Source organism: Myodes glareolus, chromosome 3, assembly GCF_982192425.1.
Source record: "Myodes glareolus chromosome 3, mMyoGla1.1, whole genome shotgun sequence".
In the NCBI taxonomy this organism is placed as follows: domain Eukaryota; kingdom Metazoa; phylum Chordata; class Mammalia; order Rodentia; family Cricetidae; genus Myodes; species Myodes glareolus.
In genome coordinates, this window is record NC_142028.1 from 71,514,444 (window position 1) to 71,538,206 (window position 23,763).

The window sequence follows — 23,763 nt, forward strand, 5'->3', positions numbered from 1 at the left end:
AGGAGACAGGAAGTGGGCATACTACCTGGGTCTTGGGCAGCCTGCTGCTTGTTTCTGTGAATGAGGTTTTATTGATGTGCGAGCACTGCCTGTGACTTTCTCATTACAGCACTGGAGCCAAATAGTTGGTGCCTGACCGTGTATTTGTGTGTTCTTGGGGTTTATGGGGGGTGGATATACATGCATACATGCATGTGAACACGCAGGCACTGACTAGGGAATTGGCTCATGTTTATGAGGAGTAGCAGGTCATGTGTGCACAGCAGGCAGCGAACTAGAGGCCCATGAAAAAAGCAGTGCTGACACGCCCAGTCTTTGGGTAGGCTGAGTGCGGAGTTCCTCTCGGGGCGCTAACCTGATCCAGTGAACTAAATACTAATCTTCCTGGAACGTGCCTGCACGGGAGCAGCTAGACTTGGCCCAGGCTGTGATTGACCCTGCTGTGTTCTCCAGTCAGAGGTCAGCCTCAGTGAGCAGAAACCAGTCTTAGGACAGGCATTTGAAGTGAGGACCACAGTACTTAGGACTTGTTCTAGAACCAAGCAAAGAACTTAGCAAAGAGTGCCAAGAGAGGGGGAGTTGCTGTCTTTGTGACCTTTTTCACTGATAGCCGGAAGAGTTGAGGCTTGGAGGCAGCTGAGGACAGAGAGACATATTGGAACCCTTGAGGAAAGGTTTTGCTTGTTTGGCTTATACTTCTTCTTCTTCTTCTTTTTTTTTAAATGTGCATTGGTGTAAGGGTTTCAGAGTCCCTGAAACTGAGTTACAGGCAAGTGTGAGCTGCCATGTGGATACTGGGAATTGAACCCAGGTCCTCTGGAAAGGCAGCCAGTGCTCTTAACCACCGAGACATCTCTCCAGCCCCTATTTGGCTTATACTTCTACATCATATAGTTCATCATTGAGGGAAGTCAGGGCAGAAACTGAAACAGAAACCATGGAGGAACACAGTTTTCTTATAGAACCTGCTCAGGAATGATACTGCCCACATTGACTTGGGCTTTCCTCCATTAAGAAAATGTCCCACAGGTGTGCCCATGTGCCAATCTGATGGAGGCAATTCCTCATTGGAGAGTCCCTCTTCCCAGGTGTCAACTTGACAACTAAGATTAGCTGTCAGAAACCCTGCACAGAAAAACCAAACCTCTGCCAAAGATCATCCAACTGGCAAAACGGAAGTCGGGTGGAGCTTGTCGTGCCTTGGCTATCAGCAGTAGAGTACCACGCCTCAGTGTGCTGGGGTTTTCAGGGAAGACAGCTCTGGAAGGATAGCTGGGGCTGAAGTCATAGTCCTCTGCCAGGCAGGAGTCCAGCGCGGCTCTGGGGCCTGGGTGAGAATGCCCCGCAGCATAGCTGTGCTGCTTCCCATCCTCACCATGCAACCCCTGCCCTGCCACCCGCCGCTGCATGGACCGTGAGCACCTGAAGGGGCCTCTCTCCTTGAGGCTCCTTGGCTTCTCTTCCGGGGTAATCTTGCCCATGACACTTTTGCTCCGGCTCCACGACAGCACAGTTTTATTTTTCTGGCTATTGCCAAGTTGTGTGCCTGCCTGTGATGGCTGCATAAAGGCAGAAATGAGGACTGTGGACCAAGAAACTGCTGGCATTTCCTTTAATGGCAGTGGCTGAATCCGGATGTCAAATCCACAACAGATTTTTCATCAGTTGGTCTCCTATGCCTGTCTGTGACCAGAGGTTTAGTTACTGAGATCCATAAATACACTAGGGTTTTGCTTGGTTGTTGTCTTTGTTTTTTGAAAGATCTTGAAATATATTTTAGGCTGCCCTTGAACTCATAGTAATCCTGCCCCAGTCTCCCGAGTACTAAGTGTATATCACTATTCCTGGCTTTCCCATGTTTCTTAATAACTCTTCTCCAGAAATCTCGTTTTAAACCTCCAAGGCACAGGCTATGGAGTAATGGAGGGAGTTGGTCATGTCTGCACACACCTAAGGCCTCTGGTGGATACTAAAAGAGCCCGAGGTCCATTTAGAGCTCTGTTTTCAAATCAGTCTGAGCCAGCAGTCCTCATGAATAGGTGGGCAAATTAGACTTCTGTGCCCATCCCAAAGGATGTTTAATAGATGCTCCTGGGGGAGGGGCAGAGATGGGCTATTGCTTGGGGACTCAGGTAGGTCACCAGGATTATAACCAGGACCATCTTCCCACCCTCAGGCAGAGGAAGGGAACAGAGGGGCCAGGAGAGGGCCAAGCATGTGAAAGGGCAGAACAAGGACCTGAGTTGAAAGCCCCACCTTCCACCTTGGCCTTGGATCTGATAGGATCTATTCATTTCATTTCCTGGCCAGGGGGCTAACCAGGGTGATGGCAGCAGGCTGTGGATTCAGTGGCAGCCGCAGGCCTGGACCACCATGTTGCGCTCCTTGCGTAGGATGACGTTGTTGCTTCTGTCATAGTAGAGCACAGAAATGGCACTCAGCTCGGTGGGTACACAGCACACCTTGGGGATGACTTCTGGCTTCATCAGGTGTATCTGGTAGGGAGGGGATGCAGATCGGGACATGAACCTGATGGTCCCAGTTCCCACCCACTACAAGATTTTAGCCCCTTCCACCAGTCCAAGGTCATGTTCCACCGCAGCTAGAGGGGCCTCTCCCTGCACTGCCCTGCCCACTATCCTCAAGGCAGCCCAGGCAGCTGACTTGGAGGACGGATACACAACCCTTTGGCGCTCTCAGCCCCTGGGCCACTGTTGCCTCCACTTCTGCCAATACTCAAGCTTACTGGTCCCCAGCACTGAGTGCCATGGGTCACCTTCTGGGGTCTTACTGCTCAGAATGGCTCTCTGCTTTACTACATTCCCACCAGGGAGGTGTCAGCTGTGGAAGGGGCAGCCTCTGTTTGCAGACTGAACTAGAAACCTTGCTGGTACAAATGGGTAAGTTCGAAGACTCTTTCCCCTGCTTGATGTAGCTCAACTTCGGAGGCAAGGCTGTCTTTACAGGTGATAAGCAGGCTGCGTGGAGTCCCCTTGGGTGTCTGATGGTGGCACTAAGCTTGAAACGGGTGCCCATTCCTCCATCAGGCTGAGCATCTCTCAGGACAGTGGCTCCAGGCATCCAGCAAAGACCAGTGCCCTTTGTGAAAGGCCACCTTAACAATGACTCAAAGCAGCTCTTAACTGTGATGTTCACTCTAGAGTGGTTCTCACCCTTGCTATTGCTATGGTCCTTTAAGACAGTTTCTCATCTTGTTGTGACCCCCAGCCAACAAGTTACTTCATTGCCTCTTTGTAACTGTAATTTTTACTGCTAGGAATTGTAAATATCTGGTGTGCAGGATACCTGATGTTTAACCTAAAAGGGTTGTGACCCACAGGTTGAGAACCACTGCTGTAGCACATCATTAGGCACAATTGTCTATTGGGTAAACAAAGCCAGGGTCACTGGGTGCTAGGATTCTAGACAAAATATTCTTGAAGGAAGTCTTAACACCAGGCTCCTCAAGCACAAATAGATGGCAGTTGTTATTGCCTTCCTTCTAGCAACTTCTTCCATCACTGAGTGGCCCAGACTGCCACTCATTAGTACTACAACCTGAGAGACCAGCCAGGAGAGAAGTGGGGAGTACGTCCAGGAGGAGCCAGGTCCCCAAAGAGCTGAGGGTTCGTGAGCCACTGAGTCAGGCAGGATGGTTGAGCACACAGAATATCAGAGAGGACAGAGCTACCAGGATACACAGGGCACTTGGGGCATGACAGCCCCCAGTGGGCACCCATGTGTGTGTGCATGCCTCAGTCTGACTTCAGAGGCTAACTGTTAGTCTGGGCCCCACACAAGTCCACAGGTTCCCACCCGGGCATGGGCAGTGCACATGTGCTCAGGTGTCTGTCCAGAAACACCCATGTGAGCAACATTTACTGAGGGCCAGAAACCAAACTTCATGGCGAAGATTGCAGAGAAAGTTCCCTTTGCCACTGTTCTTTCCACCCCAAAGCCTGTTGAGTCCCTTGGGCCCCAAGGTCACTGTGATACTGACCAGGGCCTGCATGGTGGCGTGGTTGGTAGAGTTCATTCGGTGGCCCAGTGGGTAATTGCATTCTCCTGCACAGTAATAGGCTGAGTAGCCTTGGGGGGCGATGACCCAGTCCTGTTGGGGGGGGGGGGGGAAGAGGTGAGTTACATCAGTGTGTCCTTCCAAGACCATTGGCACAACTCCTGTCACAGGGTGACCTGAGGCTGTGAGCCCGCCCCCCCCACCCGTCCCCTCATCCCCTCAGCAGGCAGGTGTGACCCCAGGCCTCGCCCTCCCCTGCTGTGTCCTCCACAGCTGCCCCCATGCCTCCTGCAGCAGCTGTGGCAGGAAGAGCACAAAGGCCCCGCCCACCCAGCCTCAGTTTCCCCATTCTAGCGTTGACAGTTTACTGGGCAGAGGGCTCAGGTGGCCTCTGTTTTCACGGCTATAATGCACAGTTAAAGGCACAGTAGCTCCATCCCCTCCCCGGAGACACCAGGCTCTTCAGGTGGCATTCAGAGAGGAGAAGCAGACATTACCAGCCAGCCGAGGTCCTGGAAGCTGACGTAGAGCTCATGCCTATGGCAAACATCTCTGCCTTGGGAGCTGTGGCCATCATCTGCAGGGACAAAAAGGTACCAAGTCTATTCAGGGGTTCCACTCTGCACTTGCCATGGGTACTCCCAGTGTCAGGGTGGCATTAACAGGCACATTTTCAAGTGGAGGACAACAGGAAACTAAACCATTGGAATCACAAGTTCTAATCTGGATCCCTGCTCAGGCCATGACCCAGCTCAAGAGCCCTCAGTGGCCAGCCCACCCTCCCTGCCTGGCACAGTCCACCCTCCCTGCCTGGCACAGCCCACCCTCCCTTCTAGGCACAGCCCACCCTCCCTGCCTGGCCAGCCCACCCTCCCTGCCTGGCACAGCCCTAAGGTCAAGGGGCTCTAATAAGACATAGCTGACAGACTGGAAGAACTCGGCCTGAAAAGGAAGCCTCAATCAGATCCCAGCCTGACCCTCACCAAAGATTCCTAGGTGTTTGTTCAAGCGCTGCATCTGGATGGTTTTATTTAGCTGCCTCTTCTTCCTCTGTGGCCTCACTACGTGAGGGGCCCGCACAGAGTTCCGGCTGGCTCTGAAGAAACCAACCATGAAAGGCTGTCTGGAGCGTGGTGCCTGTTGTCCCAGCAGACCTGCCAGGCCAGGATCCATGCTGTGCCCTGGGAGATGGAGATAGAGATGAGAGAGAGAGAGAGAGAGAGAGAGAGAGAGAGAGAGAGAGAGAGAGAGAGAGAAACTGACTGACTTGTGGATGGTGGTGTGGCATCTATGAACCTATTTTCTCATCTGGAGTCAGCAGGTCTGAGGTGGCAGGGACAGGGACCTCAGCAGCCACAGGCATACCCTAACATAGACAGGGAACATTTGGCAGGTGTCAAGGGTTCCGCCCATTAATTTCCTCAGGCTGTCATCACTGTATCCCAAGTCACAGTCACTCAGAGATGAGCAGAGTCCTCTGCTGGTGATGCTTAGGACCGGACTCCCTTGGTCCTGTGATCTAACACCCGGGTCCCATCTTCATCCTGCACTTTCTGGGGACTAGAACGTGGGGTTCACGACCTGCAGCTCATGGCTGCCTCAGCATGGACATTGCTAGGGCTTATCCTCCCAGTCTGGCAAGCTTGATCATCCAAGGACAGAACATTCACTGCCCTGATGCCCACTGATGCCCACAACCAGGGTCCCAGACTAAGCAGGGCCAGAGGTCAGAACAGTCACAAAGTCCTGGGTTCAGTTCACATCAGGCTCAATCCAGTGCTGGTGTTGTATTCTCCAGGCCAGCCGATGGCTTCAAAGAAAGGGAGGGGCTTCAGGGAGCCAGACAGGGAGTTTGTCCACGGGAAGAGTGGAGCCTACAGGGGGTCCCCTGATCCACTAAGGACTGCAGATGCCCCCACAGTACAGTGAACCTAGGGGAGCAAAGCCTCCAGCACCAGCTCCAGCTTTGCAGGTGGTCCCAACAGTGGCCCTGTCCTTTCTAACTGCAGAAGCACTCCAGTAAGCTGGCATGGTGACCCAGTCTGGGAACACTTAGAAGGGAGAGGCAGGAAGCAGAGGGGTTCAAGGTTATCCTCTGCCATACACTGAGCTGGTGGCCAGCGTGGGCTACATGAAAGCCTGTTTTTCAAAACAAAAAACCAAACAGATGTGGCTACTGGTAGGTTGCCTGCACCACTGAGGATGGCCCTACACCCATGGGCGGATGGGCAGCAGCAACAGAACCTGGGTTATCAAGAGCAACAGAAAGAGGAGACCATGAGGTTGGGAATCAGACAGGGAGGCACTAGAGAAATTAGAAATAGATAGTGACCAGGTAAAGGTGCAAACCCTTAATCCCAGCACTTGATAGACAGAGGCAGGTGGATCTCTGACTTAGAGGCCAGCCTGGTCGACAAAGCGAGTTCCATGACAGAGCTGTTATAGAGAGAAACCCTGTCTTGAAAAACCAAAAAGTAGGTCGTGGTGGGAGGGTATGATCAAAACACATTGCATACATGTATGAACTTTTCAAAGAATAAATTAAAAAGGGTTAGAGAGATGGGTCAGTGGTTAAGAGCACTGACTGCTCCTCTAGAGGACTTGGGTTCAGTTCCTAGTACCCACATGGCAGGCAGTTCGCAACTATGCAGATAGATCTAGTTCCAGGGGATCCATCGCACCAGGCATGTATGGGATGCACGTATCTGTGAATGCAGGCAAAATGCCCATACCCATAAAGTAAAATGATCTTAAAAAACAAAACAAGAATAATAGAAAGTCCTGAGAAGCCAATCAAAAACTCTAACAGTATAACAACCAACAATCGTTCTGCATAGTAATGGCCCCCACACAGCAGCTCAGGTGGGTTCATCTCCCACCAGCAGTCAGGATCCTTCCGGTGCCATAACAGGGCTCAGAACCATTTCCTTTGGTGCCCGTGTGAGATTCCTACACCAAAGCCCAACAATGCTCATGTTATCTACCACTAAACACAGCACCATTGTTCAGTTGACATGTTACAAGCACTGATGCACACATGTACGTGCTTGTATATATAGACACTAATGTGACTCAGTGTTCTCACTTAGTATACTCAGCACTCTGGGTTCTACCCCAAAACTGGAAGGAGGTAAAAGAGCCCAAAGGGCTGAGGCCACAGCTCAGGAGTGGAGCCTGTCTGGAGTGGAGCATGAAACCTTAGGTATAATCCCAACACAAACTGCAACAAAACAGAACACACTCATACGTGCATGCACACTCAGGTTTGTGTGCTCCGTTTGCACTCTACCAGGCTCTTCGTCACACACTAAGTCAAGGCCAGTGTCTACCTGTGGTGGACAGTCCACTCCAAGTTCAGCCCTTCAGGCAGCTGGACTCCACGCTCCACATCTGGACTGGACTCCAGATGTCCACCTGCCACTTGAAATAAAAGCTCATCAATGCAACCTTTGACCTATGATTTCACCTGCTACTAACAAATGTGCGAGGCCTGAGTCTCCATCCCAGGACTGAGAGCTGTGGGACAAGGGGCGTGGGCTGCAGGCGTGGCCCGGAAGAGACTCGGGTGAGGTCAGGCAGGAGGAATGGGGTCCAGAGTGAGGCTGGTGGGAAGCAGGTAGTGTGAGAAGGCAGAGCCTCAGGCAGAGGGAAAGATAGCAAGGGCCCCAGGGCCCCACACGGGGAGGACGGAGCAGCTGGGAGCTGTAAGGGCCCACAGTGTCAGGCCCTGTGAATGACACAAGGGGCAGGCTTGGGCCCAGGACAGGGTCTGTGTCCCTGCTACTTACTGTGGAGTCCCAGAGGCCTGGCTTCTGCGGAACACAGAGGCCATCAGTGTTCCAGGCTCAGCCACGTTTGCTTTCCTTTTATGTAACTGGTCTTCTAGGCTCTGCTGGACACAGAGCAGTTCTTGGCTGAACTCCTCAAAGCTAGCTGGGATGGGTGCTGGAGACCTCTGGAGGCTCCCAAGGCAAGGTGAGTTGTGCTGGGAGCCCATGGATACAGCTAAGCCAAGGTTTCCATTTTAGGGGCACACAAACTAAGACCCAGAGAGGGCATCAACTGTTCTAGGTCTGGCGCAAGCAGCTGCAGAGCCAAGCAACTCCTACCCTGCCCAGCACAAGGCAGAGACCCAGTGAGGTGGGGCAGAAGCCCACAGGAACTGCTGCTGCTCTTTCCAGAGTTTTGTATCTGATGGGCCCAGAGGAGGTGTCCTCGCCTGAATCGGAGAGCACCTTCCCTGTCAGCTCTGCTCCTCGATCCCCATCATCAGACAGAACTCTATCTGGTCGAAGGCCACCAGGCTTCCCAGCTCTGGACAGAAGAGAATGGCAGAGGGCATGATTTCTCAGAGCGCGCACGCGCACACACACACACACACACACACACACACACACACACACACACACCTATGTAACTTTTTTCACTTTCACTGTGAGATTACAGATTCAGAATGACAGACCCCAAGATGCCATATTGGAGTTAGGAAGGGAGGCCAGTGGACTTCCCGGACAGAATGTCAGTGTGGTAGGGGCAACAGGAGACACTGCAGCTCACTAGGTAAGAATTCATCCATGTGCTAAGCTTGGGCCTCTTCAGAGACATGCTGGGACACTGTTTACATCCAGTGGGTATTCCAGGCAGAGAAACAGCACCAATCAGCTTCCCTCAGTCTCCTCCCACAGGCCACACCCTATAGGCCTGCCTCCCTTCTAGGGACACATAAGCTGCTCCCAGGAAGAAGTCAGGTGTCAGCGGACTCGGACTCGGGGCAACAAAATTAGGAGCAGAAACAAGGGCCCAGGAAGAGAAACCAGGGCTCCCCCTGCTCACAGACCCTAGCTCTGCATTTCGTGGCACCAGGTAAACTCTGGATTCCTTCCCGCCCTTTGCTTTTCTCTACGGTTCATGATTCAGTTATGAGAAGCAGCACTGGTCTTGAGACCTGTCAGGGGATGCTCTGGAACCTTGTATGTGAAGGTCACAGAAACTGGGAGATGCCATCCAGTCTCCTCCATGGTGTCAGCAGAGGGCTTTAGTTAGGCACCGGACACACAGGCTCGGCTTAGGATTTTTAATTAAAATCACTCGGCTCTTGAGAAGATACCATCTGGCAGCAGGAAGTCCGAGGAGCCCGTGGCACACAGGTCAGATGTCCCCGTGGTCGCTAACTCCTCCGCAAACCAGCCCTGGAGGGAGGGGTCAGGGCTCCTCAAGCATCAGGTTTGATCTGCTGCATGGGCTTGAGGTTGGGGCACACACTAAAGGCGCAGGCTGTGGTGGCCTTGAGGTCATCCATCGACGTGCCCTCCCACAGCTCCACCAGCGTCAGCCCCTTCTTTGGGTCCACCTTAAACACGGCCTTCTCGGTGATGATGAGGTCCACGCAGCGTTTGCCAGTCAGTGGCATGGTGCATTTCTCCAAGATCTTGGGTTGCTTTGTCTTGGTGCAGTGCTCCATGGTGACCACCACTTTGGTTTCACCCGATACCAAGTCCATGGCTCCGCCCATGCCCTTCACTTTCTTTCCTGGCACCATCCAGTTGGCCAGGTCACCGTATTTGGAAACCTGCATGGCACCGAGCATGGTCAGTTGGATGTGTCCTCCGCGGATCATGGCAAAAGAGTCATCGCTGGCGAAGAAACACCCCCCAGGGATCACGGTCACCGTCTGCTTGCCCGCGTTGATGATGTCGGGATCCACCTCATTTTTCAAGGGGAACGGGCCCAAGCCCAGGACCCCGTTTTCACTGTGCAGGTAGACTTTCATCTTGGGGCTGATGAAGTTGCTGGCCAGGACAGGGATCCCGATGCCCAGATTGGCATACATGCCGTCCTCGAACTCGAGAGCTGCGCGCTTGATAATGCGCGTCCTGATGGAGTCCTGTTGCTTGCTCGCGGCTGCGGGCTGGCTGTCGCGCGTGGTCAGGCGCTCGATGCGCTTCTCATACTTCGGCCCCTTGATCACACGGTCCACGTAGATGTTGGGGATGTGGATGTCCTCTGGGCGGAAAGAGCCCACGTCCACGATCTCCTCCACCTCCACCACAGAGATGTCCGCGGCCTTGCACATGGGCACGTTGAAGTTACGCGCGCTGCCCCGGAAGATCACGTTGCCCGAACGGTCGGCTTTCCAGCCCTTGACCATGGCAAAGTCTGCGCGGATAGCGTGCTCCAGCAGGTAGTGGCGGCCCTTGAACTCGCGCACCTCCCGCGGCTGGCTCAGGGTGACCAGGTGGCCATCTGGCGAGTACCGGATCGGGGCGCCCCCTTCCTGCACCAGCGTGCCGTAGCCCGTAGGCGTGTAGAAAGCGGGCACGCCCGCGCCTCCTGCGCGGATGCGCTCGGCCAGGGTGCCCTGCGGCGTCATCTCCAGGTCCAGCTCGCCCGACAGGTACATCTTCTCGCACAGCGTGTTCTCCCCCAGGTACGAACACACCACGCGCCTGACCTGCTTAGAGGCCAGCAAGATGCCCAGGCCGAAGTCCTCCACGCCCACGTTGCTGCTGACGATATTCAGGTCCTTCACGCCCTTGGTCTTCAGAGCGCCGATCAGGTTCTCGGGGATGCCACAGAGCCCGAAGCCTCCGAGCATGACGGTCGCCCCATCCTTGACGCCCTCCACCGCCTGCACAGGGTCCGTGTAGAAGTGGACCCGTCCGCAGCGGTCGCTAGCAAAGCGGAGGACAAGGCGGTGGGGCAGCGCGGGCGGTGGGCGGCAGATGGAGACCCCGCGCGGAAGCGCCCATGCCAGAAGCCTCAGCGCCGCCATCGCCTACAGGCCACGGGGCTCCCAAGACCCGGACAGAGCGGGAAAGGCCTGGTGCACCCTGTGAGCTGCCCGATGCCACCTCAGTGCTGCGTCACAAAGAAGGGAGGACACTCACTGGGATCGCCATGGGTCACACTCTGCCTGAGGACACCCTTGGCCATCCCTGTCGCCTGACCTGTCTCACAACATCTTGGATAGACACTCCTTGGTAATGCTGCTGACATCTGACTGCCTGTGCTGGGTCCAGTCCGCCACCACCCCTTCTTCTCATAGTACCCCGGGAAAGCTCATCTGGGGGCGGGGTTAGGATTCCTTGAGGGGCTGAAGTTAGCTGGGTCTTTTAAAGCCACAGTCGCATATGTCACCCACTGTTGTTAAACTGATCGAAACTTTCCAAGTACCTTGCCAGCTTTCCCTAACTCAGAGTGAGCCCTGCCACCGCTCTGCCCCTCTCCTTCCAAGCTATCCCTCCAGCCTTTTGCTGGACCCCAGACAGGCCAGTCTCCTGCCCTGCTGTCCTTTCTGCCCTCACTGCCCCACCTCAAAGGCATGAAAACCCTGAGAGTGAAGCAGTGGCTGTAAACCTGTGTAGACGGGGAAACTGAGGCTCGGGTACTGAGCTACAACACTGCAGAGCAGGGATAACCCAGGCTCTGCACTAAGAACCTGGGGTGCGGGTCCCCCACTTCTCCTTCCTAGTACAGAACCTCTCAGAGTGGAGGTCTGCTGCCCATGAAAGTACCCCACCCCATTGGATGCTGGAGCTGGCTCTTGGGAGGTCAATCACTATTAGGAGCCTCAGGAAGGCAGCCCTGGCTGGGGCCTCCCGGTGTCCAGGACCTCACCACTACACACTGAGTCCTCAAGAAAGGCCAAGCATGGCCCAGTGAGAGGGCTCCGTGTATTAGGATGGCAGCCTGGGCTGGAACCCCCTCCCAGGACACCCAGGGCAGCTCCCTGCTAAGCCCAGGAACCTCACCATCCTCGGTTTCCACATAGAGGCGGAGTCCCAGGTCCTTCTTGTGGTTCAGCAACCAGCGGTCACTGGCTGCCGTGATGTCCAGCACCAGCCAGCCCTCGTCCCCAGATCGGAATGTCTGAAGATCCAAAAAGAACAAGTCAGACTCCCTGTGGACATGAAAGAACAATTAACCAAGGGCTGAGGTCGCATGCCTGCCTGCCTGCATCTTATGCCTGCCTGGGGGACCACTTTCGAAGCCTCTTCCCTGCTCGGCTCTGGTCTGGCCTCCTCTGGTACCACAATTCACTGATAACCAACCCTGGACATTTTACTGTGTCCATGCGCTGATGGTACACCGGCTCAGCTGTGGCCTATGTGGACTCCACGGTCTTAGTGGCAGTGCAGAGGTCAAGGCCAAGCCCCCTTCTCGTGTCTGAGGTGCCTCTCCCAGGAGGCCCCCTTTCCTTTCTGGGAAATGCATCCTCTGGTCAGGCCCTGCCAGAGCCTAGACCATGAAACCATGAGTGGGGTGGGTACCTGGGCAGAGGGAAGATACCTGTTGGAGCGCTCCTGGACCACCTCGAACATAGTGACATGGAGGGTTGTGTTGAGCGGGTGGGTGCTGGGCTCTTTATATATCCGGAACTCAGCAGCTGTGACAACCTCCCCAGCAGGGATCTGGGTTAGGTCAAAGCGGAATTCCTTCCAGTGTGGCTCCTGGTAGTCCAGGGTATGGTCGCGCTCCACTGGAAGACAAAGTGGGAATGAGGTCATTATTGGGAACCAGGATGGCTTGTGCTCAGAGTAGGGCTCCCTGTGGTGCCTGGTTGGGGGCTACTCCTGCTATACACACAGCTTGTGGTCTGCTCTGGGAGCACACCAGGCCCCAGGAGGTGGTGTAGTGGGAAACTCAGCAAGTGCTCAGCAGGGTCCTGGTCCCACTGATGAATCACGATGCCTCCTCTTAGAGCTGCTAGGCCAACAGCGAGATGGACATTGCTCCCAAGGCAGAAAATTAGCACAGTTCAGGGGAAAACCCTGTCTACAGGGACGTAACTGGCTGAATTTCAGTGGGACAGAGGACTCTCAGGGCCTGCCCTTGAGGAGAAGGTGGGATGGGGGAGCTCAGATCTGACAGCTGAGCTGAACTGTTAGTTCTGTGTTCGAATTTCCTCGGTGTCCTGGGAAAGGGATGTGCCGAGTTCAGGCCGCATTACAAGGCCAGCAGCAGAAGGACCTTAGGAAAGGGAGGGACACCAAGTGCCAGCAACCAGGAGACAGGACCCACGTCCCCTCTAGGGTACAGAAGGAAAGTGGAAGAAGAGAAGTAGAAAGTATTAAAAATCAAAAGTAGGATGGCAAACTCTTGGACTGGCCCTCGACCGCTGGAGAAGTCTGCCCCACTGCGTTTTGAGGTCCAAACAGGCTTCTTGGAAGACTTGAGCTTAAACAGGCCTCAGAGGGTGGGGAGCAGATGGCAAAGGGTACTCTAAGCAGCGGAGAGATGGGGTGCACTGGGGAGGGACTGCTGTCCACAGACTTATTGTGGGGTGAAGCCATGAGTTAAGCGGGGCCTATCTGCAGTAAGCTGGAGCTCGGGGCTAGGAACAATGCTGTTCTCTGACCAGTGGGAGCCACATAGTCTGAGACCAACTACAAGTCCCCATGATGGCGAGGGGAGGATAGGATGGGGTGACAGTTGAGGTGAGGCCCAGGGTGGGTACAGCCAACAGGGCAGAGACCAAATCTGAAGAACATATCCCACATTTGCCCAGCAGCACAGAGATGCCCAGGGAAGAATATTCAGGGGAGTCTCCTTTCACATCCTTCCTTTCTTACTTCTTTCCTTCTTTTTCTTTTTTTCTTCCTTCCTTCCTTCCTCCTTTCTTCTTCCTTCTTTTCTTTCACTCTCTCTTTCTCTTTTTCTTTCTCTCTCCCTTCCTTCCTTCCTTCCTTCCTTCCTCCTTCCTCCTTTTTTCTTCCTTCCTTCCTTCTTCTTCCTCTCTCTCTCTCTCTCTTTCTTTTGTTTTTCAGGACAGGGTTTCTCTGTGTAGCCCTTTCTATACTGGAATTCCCTCTGTAGACAGGCTGGCCTAGAAATCACAGAGATTCACCTGCCTCTGCCTCCCAAGTGCTGAGATTGAAAAAGTGTGCTTCCACCACCCAGCCCCTGCTTTCACTGCCAAATGCCAAAAATCTGTTTCCAGTAAACAGGGGTTGAAGCAGCCCAGCGTATTCCCCAAACCTAACAGATTTTAATTATGTGTTTCCAAGTCGTTAGCAATTCCTTCTGTGACCAACAGGCTTGCTGACTGCAAGCCAGGTTCTACAAAGCACCAGGTTGAACTATCAGAGCAAACCTGAAGACAATTTCCTATCTTTCTGTGAGGACCCAAGTCTGCAGTGACTGACACACAACAGGGCTGGGGTGGGCTGGGTGACAGGTTTGCCTCTATGCATGCAGCCCCAGACCAGGGTGGGAAGGATAGAGTCCCACAACACCTCAGCTTGTCTTTGAAGTTTTACAATCAGAACAAGGTTTGTTTGGTGTCTTTCTCTGACAGATGTAGTTCTCTGCTCATTTCTGCACAGCTGCCATAGGTGGCGGCAACATCTAAGTGAACAAGACAGTTAAGCTCAGTCCTAGTGAGGTTTGACAAACAAGGGAGGGCCAGATGGTGACACACTCCTCTAATCACAGCACTCGGGAAGTGGAGGCAGGTGGATCTCTGTGAGTTCAAGTCAGCCTGGTCTACAGAGTGAATTTCAGGACAGCCAGGGTTACATAGTGAGACTCTGTCTCAAGAAGAGGAGGAGGAGGAGAGATACAATGAGATGGTTTAAAAAAAATCTTGTAAATGTGGGATCTCACACCATTACCCACCACACACACACACACACACACACACACACACACACACACAAGCCAAAGCCAGTTAGGGAATATCATTTGTTTGTAGGTGGTATTAAGAAATAGAAGGGATCATGGGTTCAAAAACGATGGAGGAGAGGGTTTGGATGCTTTCCATAGGGTCAGTACGACCTTTGAGAACCTAACAGGTAAGATCATACAGGTAACTGTCAACAGGGGAGACCTGCAGTATGGACAGCAATGCTGTCTACACAACATTCTGCAAAGCTGAGTCAATTGACCATTCGGTGCAAGAATCCCAGACATGCTTGGCAAAACCATGGGAAGACACACAAAAAGCAATGCCCGGGGCACAGAAAAAGCTGTATTTGGTTCCACGGTTCCCTGTGCTGGTTAGTTTTACGTCACTTTGATACAAGTTGCAGTTATCTGAGAAGAGGGCATCACAATTGAGACAGGTTGTAGGAAAGCCAGTAGGGTACTGTATTGATTAATGATTGATACGGAAAGAGCCAACCCACTGTGGGTCGTGTAGCCCCTTGGCAGGTAGTCCTGGCTGTATAAGAACGCAAGCTGAGCAAGCCAGTGAGCAGCGTTCCTCTGTGATCTCTACTGCAGTTCCTGGCTCCAGGTTCCTCGTTGCTTGATTTGCTTCACTGACTTCCCTCAGTGGTGGAGTGTGACCAGGCTCTGGGTCTGTCCCCTTCCCTTGTGCCAGCGGGTTGTGTCCCCTTTAGATAGTGAGCTCTTTAGGGCAGTAGCTGCACATGGCTGGTGGACGGATGGCAGTCTGTTCAGGGGACAGAGAGAGCGGACTTCTCTTCTTCCCCAGGACGCTGGCTCAGTGTCCACCACTCACAGCTCCTGGGGCTGGGGTCTGTCGCTGATCTGAGTGACAACCATGTCACAGGAGTCTCCATCAGAGGTCACTGATGTCTGCACTTGCTGTGACATTTGTTTCCTTTCCTGGTGGGGCCTTTGAGGGTGGGGACAGGTTTCCAGGTCCTGAGGAGGAGGGGCTGGACACGACTGCCCTATGCAGTTGGTACAAAGGCTGAGGGGCCCACACCAGACTTACAAGACCCTGGGCTCCTGGGCTCGTGCAGGACCTCAGAGGAGGGTGGGGCCTGGGGTTAGTGACCTGTGCATTCTGCACCTGAGGGAATTTCTCCCACCAGGAGCCTCAGCACTGTGCCGAGGCCCAGGATCACTCCTGGGGTATTTTCAGCTGAGTCTCCGCACTGACTTTCTTCACAGGCCGTTTTCGTAAACAGCTCTGCACACATAATTACTGGTCCAGACCCCAAATTAAAAGACAACACCCAACAGGGCCACCACATCCCAGGAGATGTGAGCAAGGGTGCGATTCCTCCGGAAGAAACTTAAGAATGTGGTCCATGATGACACAGCCCTTCTTGCCTGGGGGAGGGGAGGTGGCTTCTGGGAGAGGGTGGCTGGAGTGTGCCCTCCACCCCATGACTCATCCCTAGAGGAATCCCCATCAGTAAGGTGAGCACAGCTTGGGTCAGAACTGAGGTCTTCAGAGTTGAGGTTCAGAGAGGGGAAACTGAGGTGGAGAAAGGGTTCTATGCCAAAGTCACACATGAACTCAAGGTCCATTAACAAGGACTTTCAGACTCACAGCCATGAAAGTGAGTGGACCTGGAAGTTTAACAGGTGATATAGTGAGGTGTAGGTGACTTTCAGCATCTTCTGTCCCCAAGAACCCTCGAATGCCGGCTAAAGCCACCTTCCTCCTGCTGGGTCCCACGGAACACGGGCTGTCGGGAGCACTGCTGGCTGTCGGGAGCACTGCTGGTGTCACGCCTGATGCAGCTCCTAGTGCTCCCTGACTCCACTGGGCTGTCTCCTTCCCCTCTGCCAGTCTGCCCTGAGCACCTGACCACAGCTGTAGCACATGGTGGGGTGAGAGCCATGGAGAATCTAATTTGGCCATTTTTATATCGTTCAGTTTCTCTAGTGCCAAGGAAGATGTAGGCTGACTGTGGTCCCAAATCTGACAGGCAGAAAAAGCCAAATATCTATTAATAATAAATTAATATGAATGCATTATGGGCTATTCAATCAATAGCATTCAAGTCAAAAAAAATAAGACCAGAAACAAAGACTGGGGATGTGCTCGGTGGTAAAGGATTTGCCATGAAATGTGAGGATGGCAGTTCAGATCCCCACACCAAGGCAAAGAGCTGGGCAGGCAAGGTGGCTGCCTGTAATCCCAGCACTCGGGTAGCAGAGGCGGGATCTGCAGAGCAAGCTGGCTAGCTAAACTCTGTAAAAGCGGTGCACTCGGGGCTCTGAGACAGACCCTATCTCAATAGATAAAGTGAGGGCAATTGAGGAAAACACCAAATGTCAGCTTTGCTCCCCCATAAGCATGTGCACCTGTGTACACACATATGCCCCCACACATGAATGTGTATGCACATACACACACAGTGCATACACAATTAAAAACTTTTAAATAAAACAGGTCAAATGAATCTTTGCCAATAGGAATTACAGAGCACTGAGGGACTGTCTAGTAAAACTGGGGATCCCATAGAAGCCCCCGATTTCAAGCAGCTTGTATTTTATATGATGAGCACGTGACACTTCTGTGAACTCAGGAGCACTTTATGAACAGGAGTGGCAGCTTACAGAATAACTCACATTTAGACTAATACAATAGTTCTTACAGCACCTAGGGACAAGACAGACCCCCGGCTAAGGACCTCCATGGAGCCTACATGGAGGGCATAAGCACAGGGCGCAGACGAACTGCTGTGTGGCATTGGGAATATCACCAGCCTTCTCCAAGCCTCGCTCTCCTGAACCAGCACTGTGAACGCAAATGCAGGAACAGATGTGAGGTCTGGCCATGTAGTCGGTGCTGCTGTCATCTCACGCGGCCCTGGAAGCCCCTTAAAGATGAGTAGCTCCATTTCACAGAAGGGGAAACTGAGGCTCAGAGAGGGGAGCCAGGAAAGGCCAGATCACAGTGAGAGTCGGCATGGCGTCAAGATAGGAATTCTCTGAGTGAGTCCCAGGTTAGAAGCCCCTCGACCCAGCCCTTCTCAGGTCCTCTTGTTTCCAAATTGGGGATTTAGTGGGTATACGGCATCCCCTACAACCACCTTCATGACACATGTATTGTCTCCCCCACTGTAAGATCATCTCTGAAAGGACACAGGCAGTGTCTGCCTGTTCAGTGTGACTTCCCCAGCAACTGGAACCAGGAGCCAAGACTGGCGCATAGTAGGTACTGCATGACTATTTGTGGGAGGGATGGAAGAATGAATGAGCGAGTGAGTGAAGAAATGAAGGAATTCCCTGGCAAAGGACCACAGGAAGTGACCTGAGGTCAGTGGTGAGAAAGTGTCACACTCAAGGTCACATAGCTGGCAGGGACAGAGCGGGACCAAGGCCGGGTCTCTCGTGCCCTCAGATCTGGCCCCCATAGCTCATTGCTGCCCCTGCCCTCAGCCATCTGAGGCCTCGGAAAGAAAAACTCCTGGGAAAGGGGCTGACGCATGTGCAGATGACTCCATGTGGTCCTGCTGGGCTCTGCCTGTTGGTGATGGTTGTGCCTCAGTTTCCCCATCCAGAACAGAGCTGTCTGCCTGTTCACAGACATGAGCAGGCAGGGCTGTCGTCCTTCCTGCCCCTTTCCACCCTTGGGAAGGACAGGAAGGCCTGAGGCCACCCAGCCCAGGAACAGAGCTGTGAGGCCAGCAGGTGCCAAAGAAACAGAAGCAAGGATCAGGGCTGGGAGGCATCTCGTTTTTCTGATGCTATCGCAGCAGACACGGACAGAGACAGAGGCCCACAGAAGGGAGGATGCATGGCAGAGACCAGCAGGGACTGAGGGTGGATCGGGAGGGGACAAGAGTCGGGTCCGGGGCTGAGAGTACCAACTTAGCTTGGGGCTCTCCCTTCTCTGAGCACAGGGACACCAGGGACAGGAGTCTGCTGTCACGCTGCCCCACAGGGTCACAGACATTGATACCCTGGGATGATGCTGCTGCCAGTGGTCCCTAACTCTCAGGCTCAGCCCTGGGCTTGCCAACAGAAGGCATTCGGGTCTGACGTGGAGCCTGGTAATCAGCAGGTAAAATCACTCTAGATGGAAGAGTTTACTAGTGTGGCCAGCGCATCAAAATAAAAATAGCGCTCTGATGGATTGCCTACAGTGAGTCTGCACCAATCAAAAGCCTACTTGTTAATTCCACAGATCCCACTGGGACACTCGGGCAATAATGGAGGTAAATGTGACATGGCAGGAAACACAACTTGAAATCCATTACTATGGATGTGGCCTTAGACACGTGTGTGGGCCTGGGCTAGCCATTTAACCCGAGTCCATAAAGCAGGGATTCCCACACAGCTCATGTACTGTTGCTAGCGGCCAATAAAGATGGAAGAATGTGTGAAAGGCCAAAGATCTTTTGGACTGGAAGGAAATCCTAAACACAGGACGCGCAGCTTTTGGTTGGCTTTTAGAATCCATTCCTACCTAGGTTTAAATGTGCAGAAGACACAGACATATGGAAATTCCTACCTTAAGCCCTCTTTCTGTGTTTATACATGTGTTTTGACTCACTCTGGTGCCCAGACTGGCCTTGAAGCTGTAGCAATCCTCCTGTCTCTGTCTCCCGAGTGCTGGGATTACAAGCCCAAGTCACCATGCTTAGCTCACTTGAGAATTTTGCTGTCATTTGTGTGAAACTGAGCTGCAGGTAGCAGGGATGAGGATCAGCGGGCACTGGCCCTGGTCCAGCCTCCCCTGGCTCTCTGCCTATCCATTTGCCATCTCTAGGGATTTACTAGGGTCCCAGAGGGAAGCGATGTGTGGCGTGGAGCGAGCATTGCAGTACTGGCTACAGCTCTGCAGTACTGGCTACTGCTCCATTCACAGCAACAGTTCCCACCGGGGCTCTTCATGCTGACCCAGAGCGGGAGGGGAGAAGAGCATGGGCTGGGTGGTGACTCATTTTGATCATTTGTTCCCTGGGGGAACATTCTTGAACAACTTTCTCGTCAGTTTTTCTATGCCTGCACCCTCGGTCAGTCTTCCTGAGGCTGGAGAGCCACACGTGGTCTGTCTTAAGTACCCAAGCCTGGTCTTGAAGCAGGAAGGTGGTATCCAGAGCCCACTGGCTGCAGTGCCCTCCTGGCTGTGGGCTTTCAGAGCTGGCTAAGAACTGTCTTGTCCTTCACTGTGCTCTCCCCCACTTTAGCCACCAGCAACAGTAGATGGGAGAGTAGAGGCTTGACTGTGTCCCCTTTTCCTACCTCCGGGTAGGAAACAAGGAGCTGATGGCACTGTAAACCTGCTGCTGCCCCTTACACTCCGCTGACAAAGTTCTTCTCACCCTGAAAAGTATGTCAAAAACTGAGCACTGGATGCAGAGCCATGAGCCTGGGCCTTTCTCAGGTGGTTTCCGAGCTGCCAGTGTCTCCCTGCCCTTGCCTGTTCCATGGGCCCCTGAAGGATGAGTGGGTGCAAGGGACTGGTGGCAATTGCAAGGTCCATCTTCCCCCTGCTCTCAGCTCAGGCAGCCTAGTGTCTGCTGCAGCCCAGGCTGCCTGACACAGACAGAAGCAAAGCGGGGTGGAGGGGGAGAGCGGGAGGAGGGGGGGGATGACGGACTAGGGACCTGACCCAAACTAAATATTTGTGGTTACAGATAAAAGGTTTGGGAAAAATGCAACAAAGACTAGTAGGAGAAAGTGGTCCTGAGGTCAAGAGATACCTAGAGAAGGGAGTCAGACCTTTGGAGATTGAAGAGTGTCAGAGTCTCCCCTTGGGTCATTCATTGGCCTGGACATTCACTCTCGGCCAAGTCCAGGGCCAGCTGTGGGGCCCAGGCCCACAAGACTAGTCACAGTCTGAGTCTGTCCACTCCACCCCCTGACAGTACACCCCACCCACCCGCTTCCTGCTACACGGAAAGAACCTGCCGTCAGGGCGTGAGGATCAGCTCTGGTCACTCTGATGATATGACCACAGGTTCCACACTGAACTTTGTCCCTTTCTTGAGGGCTGCGTTTATCACAGTGACAGTACCATAGCCCTCTGTTTACTCATCAGTCTTCCCAGAACCAACTGTTTTCCAGGACCTGGGCCTAGGGGACCCGGGCATCACCAGATTCCCACTCCTGGGCGCCTTGGTGGGCAAACGCCCGGGGAATCCGCGATAGCCCTCAGACCTTCCAGTCCTGACCCTGTAGTCTCCGCTTTTCCGTGCTCGTGTCTGCTACACCGTGTTTCCCTGCTTCAAGGGCCTCACACTCCTGGAGGACCACACAGGTGACTAGGAACATTATTCCCAGACAGGTGGCCATGCACTCTCCACGTGGAGACTGCAGCCACGCGGGCCCTCCTCTCACTCACCCATATTGACGAAGCTCATGACGAGGTCGGAGCGCCCCAGGTGGGGCTGCGGGAGCCCACCGTCGTCATCGCCATCAGCCACGGCGTGATACAGGTCCAACATGAAAAGCGGCGCGGACGCTGGCTGTCGGGAGGCGGCGGGTGGCGCACGGGGTCGGGGCAGCTCAGGCAGTCCGAGCACCGCCAGGATCTCTCGCTGCAGATCTCGACGCTCGTGTACTCCCAGGCGACGCTGGGGAAAGACGTACGGGGGACGCGGGCCGTGGCCGCCACCCAAAGCACACAGAGCCATGCCCAACAGCCAGAAGAGACCGCTGCGCGAAGCCATCTCAGGGGACTCGCATCCAGAGACACCCCGACGGCGGGGACCGGATGGCGCAGAGGATCCCCTGAGTTCGCAGCTATCGCTGGCAGCTCCGCAATGACTGAGCACCACGCGCTCGGCAGGCGATCGCCGAGTCTGAAGGACCGGCAGAGCAACGTGGGCTCCCGGGGCGCTGACCCGCGAGTGTCGGGAGCACGACTTGCCTTCGAGTGCCTTGACCTAGGAGCTCTTCCTCGGCCCCGCCCCTGCCTGGACCAACCCAATCGGGATTCGGGGGCGGGCCCGAGGACGGACCCAGGTGCACTGGGTGTCTGTACCGCTACTGCTGCACTGGGTGGTGGGAGCAACGGGTGCGACCCCGAAGTGGGTATCGGGAGGATGGGTTCGGGGAGAGGCCATCGGGGGTGTCCTTGGTCCCCATTCAGCTGCCGGCCGGGACACACGCCCGGCTCTGCGCAGAGACGTCGGGGTCTCTGAAGGAGGCACCTGCGCCCTGGGCCGTGTAGTTCCATGTGGGGCGGGTCATTCAGTGTTGGAGAGGATCCTGAGTCAGGGAGCTGTGGTAGGACCCAGAGTCATGCGTCTCCGCACGCGCCCATAGTTCCGGCCGTCGGGGCCGAGCGGATGCCAGCCATGCCGCGAGGGTGGGGCACATTCCGTTGCCAGAAGCAGTCACGGCCCGGACTTCCCAGTTTCTCGCCTGCCAGGCTTCTTCCCCGCTGTCCTGGGAGCGCAGCCTGCGGATGCCTTCCTCTGACGCGCGCTCTAATGCACTCGGTCACCGGCTTTCCGCTTGCTCCGGCCAGACCCTGAGGACATAGCTGCTGAACAAACCCGGGACAGACACTTATGGAATCCGGAGGAGGGAAACTGAGGTACAAGAACTTAAACACCTTACGACGGGTCGCACAACAGTGGAACTGGGGATTTCAGGCAAAGGGTGGCTGCTGGAGGGGCTGCCAGGAGAGAGACATTAAAACAGTGGTTTTCAACCACAGACATGGGTAGAATATCAGATATTTACATTAGGACTCGCAACAGTAGCAAAATTACGATTATGAAGTAGCAACGAAAGTAATTTTATGGTCGGGGGTCACTACAACATGAGGATTTGTATGAAAGGGTCTCAGCGTTAGGAAGATTGAGAACCTTTATGGCATAAAGGATCCAATGGGCAGTATGTTACGTGTAGGTTTTGACCAATTAAGGATTCTCCAATGCGGATTCAAAATAAAATTTCAAATAAATGTGTGATCACTAAAATAATCTTGCTGTGATCTTTTCAAAGTTTTAGATATCAATTAGATTCTTGATGTAATTTTTCAGTTGTGTCTCAAGCGCACACTAGTCTGGCTTATAACTAAACCGAGAGATCAATTTCCATAGGACTTCAAAACCCCACAAAGATAACGGACAATGCCAAGTAGCCTTTGAAAGTGACTGGGTGAGACAGAGCCAAGATACTGAAGGCAGGTGTGGGTTGGAGTGAGGAGGAGAGACTTAGGTGCTGATGTTGGAGTCAGGTAAAAGTGTGTGTGTGTGTGTGTGTGTGTGTGTGTGTGTGTGTGTGTAGCAGTGGAATAGGAAAAGAGTCTGGAAAGCTATTTGGAAGACTGAATCCACAGGGCAAGTCTTGATGACAGAGACATACGGTTTTGTGTGTGTGTGTGTGTGTGTGTGTGTGTGTGTGTTCTAGTGCTGGAGATTGCATCCAGAGCCTTGTATGTACACGCTAAGTGAATGCTCAAACATTGAGCTAAGCTCTCAGCCTTGTATATTAGTTACCACATAAGAAAATGATCACATTTGCTGTATTGCTTTCTACCCACCCCACCCTACTATAGCAAGATGGGGGGAGGACATGAGAATCCCTAGGAACAGGAGGGCCAGCTAGCCCGGCATAGGCAGTGATGAACAACAAATTCCGGTCTCGAATGAGGCAGTGGATAAGGGCAAACATCTGAGGTTTTCCTCTGACCTTCACTTGTCTGCATATGCGTGCGCCCGCATACAACCAGTAGCTGTGGATTTCACTTTTAAAACAGAATTTTACATGTTGATATTCCTTGCTTTTGATTTTTTTCAGTTTTCCTATGAGATGAGTTTGGGGGCCACTGTCCTCGGCACACACCCTTGGGAGAGTCCACCTGGCACCTAGCATTAAGCCCTACGAGGAAAGGGACATGTTTTGTTTGGGTAGAGATACCTTTTAGATTTATTTTTGTTATTGATGTATTTTGTTACATGCTTCTTATGAGTATGTATTAATTGTTGTTTCATTTTGTGTTTTTGAAACCGAATCTTACTACACAGTTTTGGCTATGAACTCACGGAGTTCATATAGTCAGGAACTCATAGAGAGCCCCTGCCTCTGCCTCGCATGCCATCTTGCTCACAACTGTTTAGCTTTGACTCAGCATC

General features: G+C 53.5%; 2 protein-coding genes and 1 long non-coding RNA gene across 3 annotated transcripts; 1 reads left to right on the plus strand and 2 right to left on the minus strand.

Annotated features, from left to right (window-relative positions):
* Positions 1-936: 936 nt before the first annotated feature.
* LOC125400442 (bone morphogenetic protein 8B-like) lies at positions 937-21,556 on the minus strand. The gene is made up of 7 exons (XM_087904644.1): positions 21,018-21,556; positions 12,308-12,497; positions 11,770-11,918; positions 5,002-5,199; positions 4,516-4,595; positions 4,001-4,111; positions 937-2,495 (listed from the first exon to the last, which is right to left on the minus strand). Exons 1-7 carry the CDS (start codon positions 21,343-21,345, stop codon positions 2,346-2,348), a joined length of 1,206 nt encoding a protein of 401 aa, XP_087760770.1. The 5' UTR covers positions 21,346-21,556; the 3' UTR covers positions 937-2,345.
* Positions 9,079-10,814, minus strand: LOC125400435 (succinyl-CoA:3-ketoacid coenzyme A transferase 2A, mitochondrial). The gene has a single exon (XM_048434499.3). The coding sequence runs from the start codon at positions 10,788-10,790 to the stop codon at positions 9,231-9,233; it is 1,560 nt and encodes a 519-aa protein (XP_048290456.3). The 5' UTR covers positions 10,791-10,814; the 3' UTR covers positions 9,079-9,230.
* On the plus strand, positions 10,831-11,960 carry LOC148122685 (uncharacterized). Its single transcript, XR_015737502.1, has 2 exons — positions 10,831-10,998; positions 11,790-11,960. It is a non-coding gene; the product is annotated as an uncharacterized LOC148122685 (long non-coding RNA).
* Positions 21,557-23,763: the final 2,207 nt, after the last annotated feature.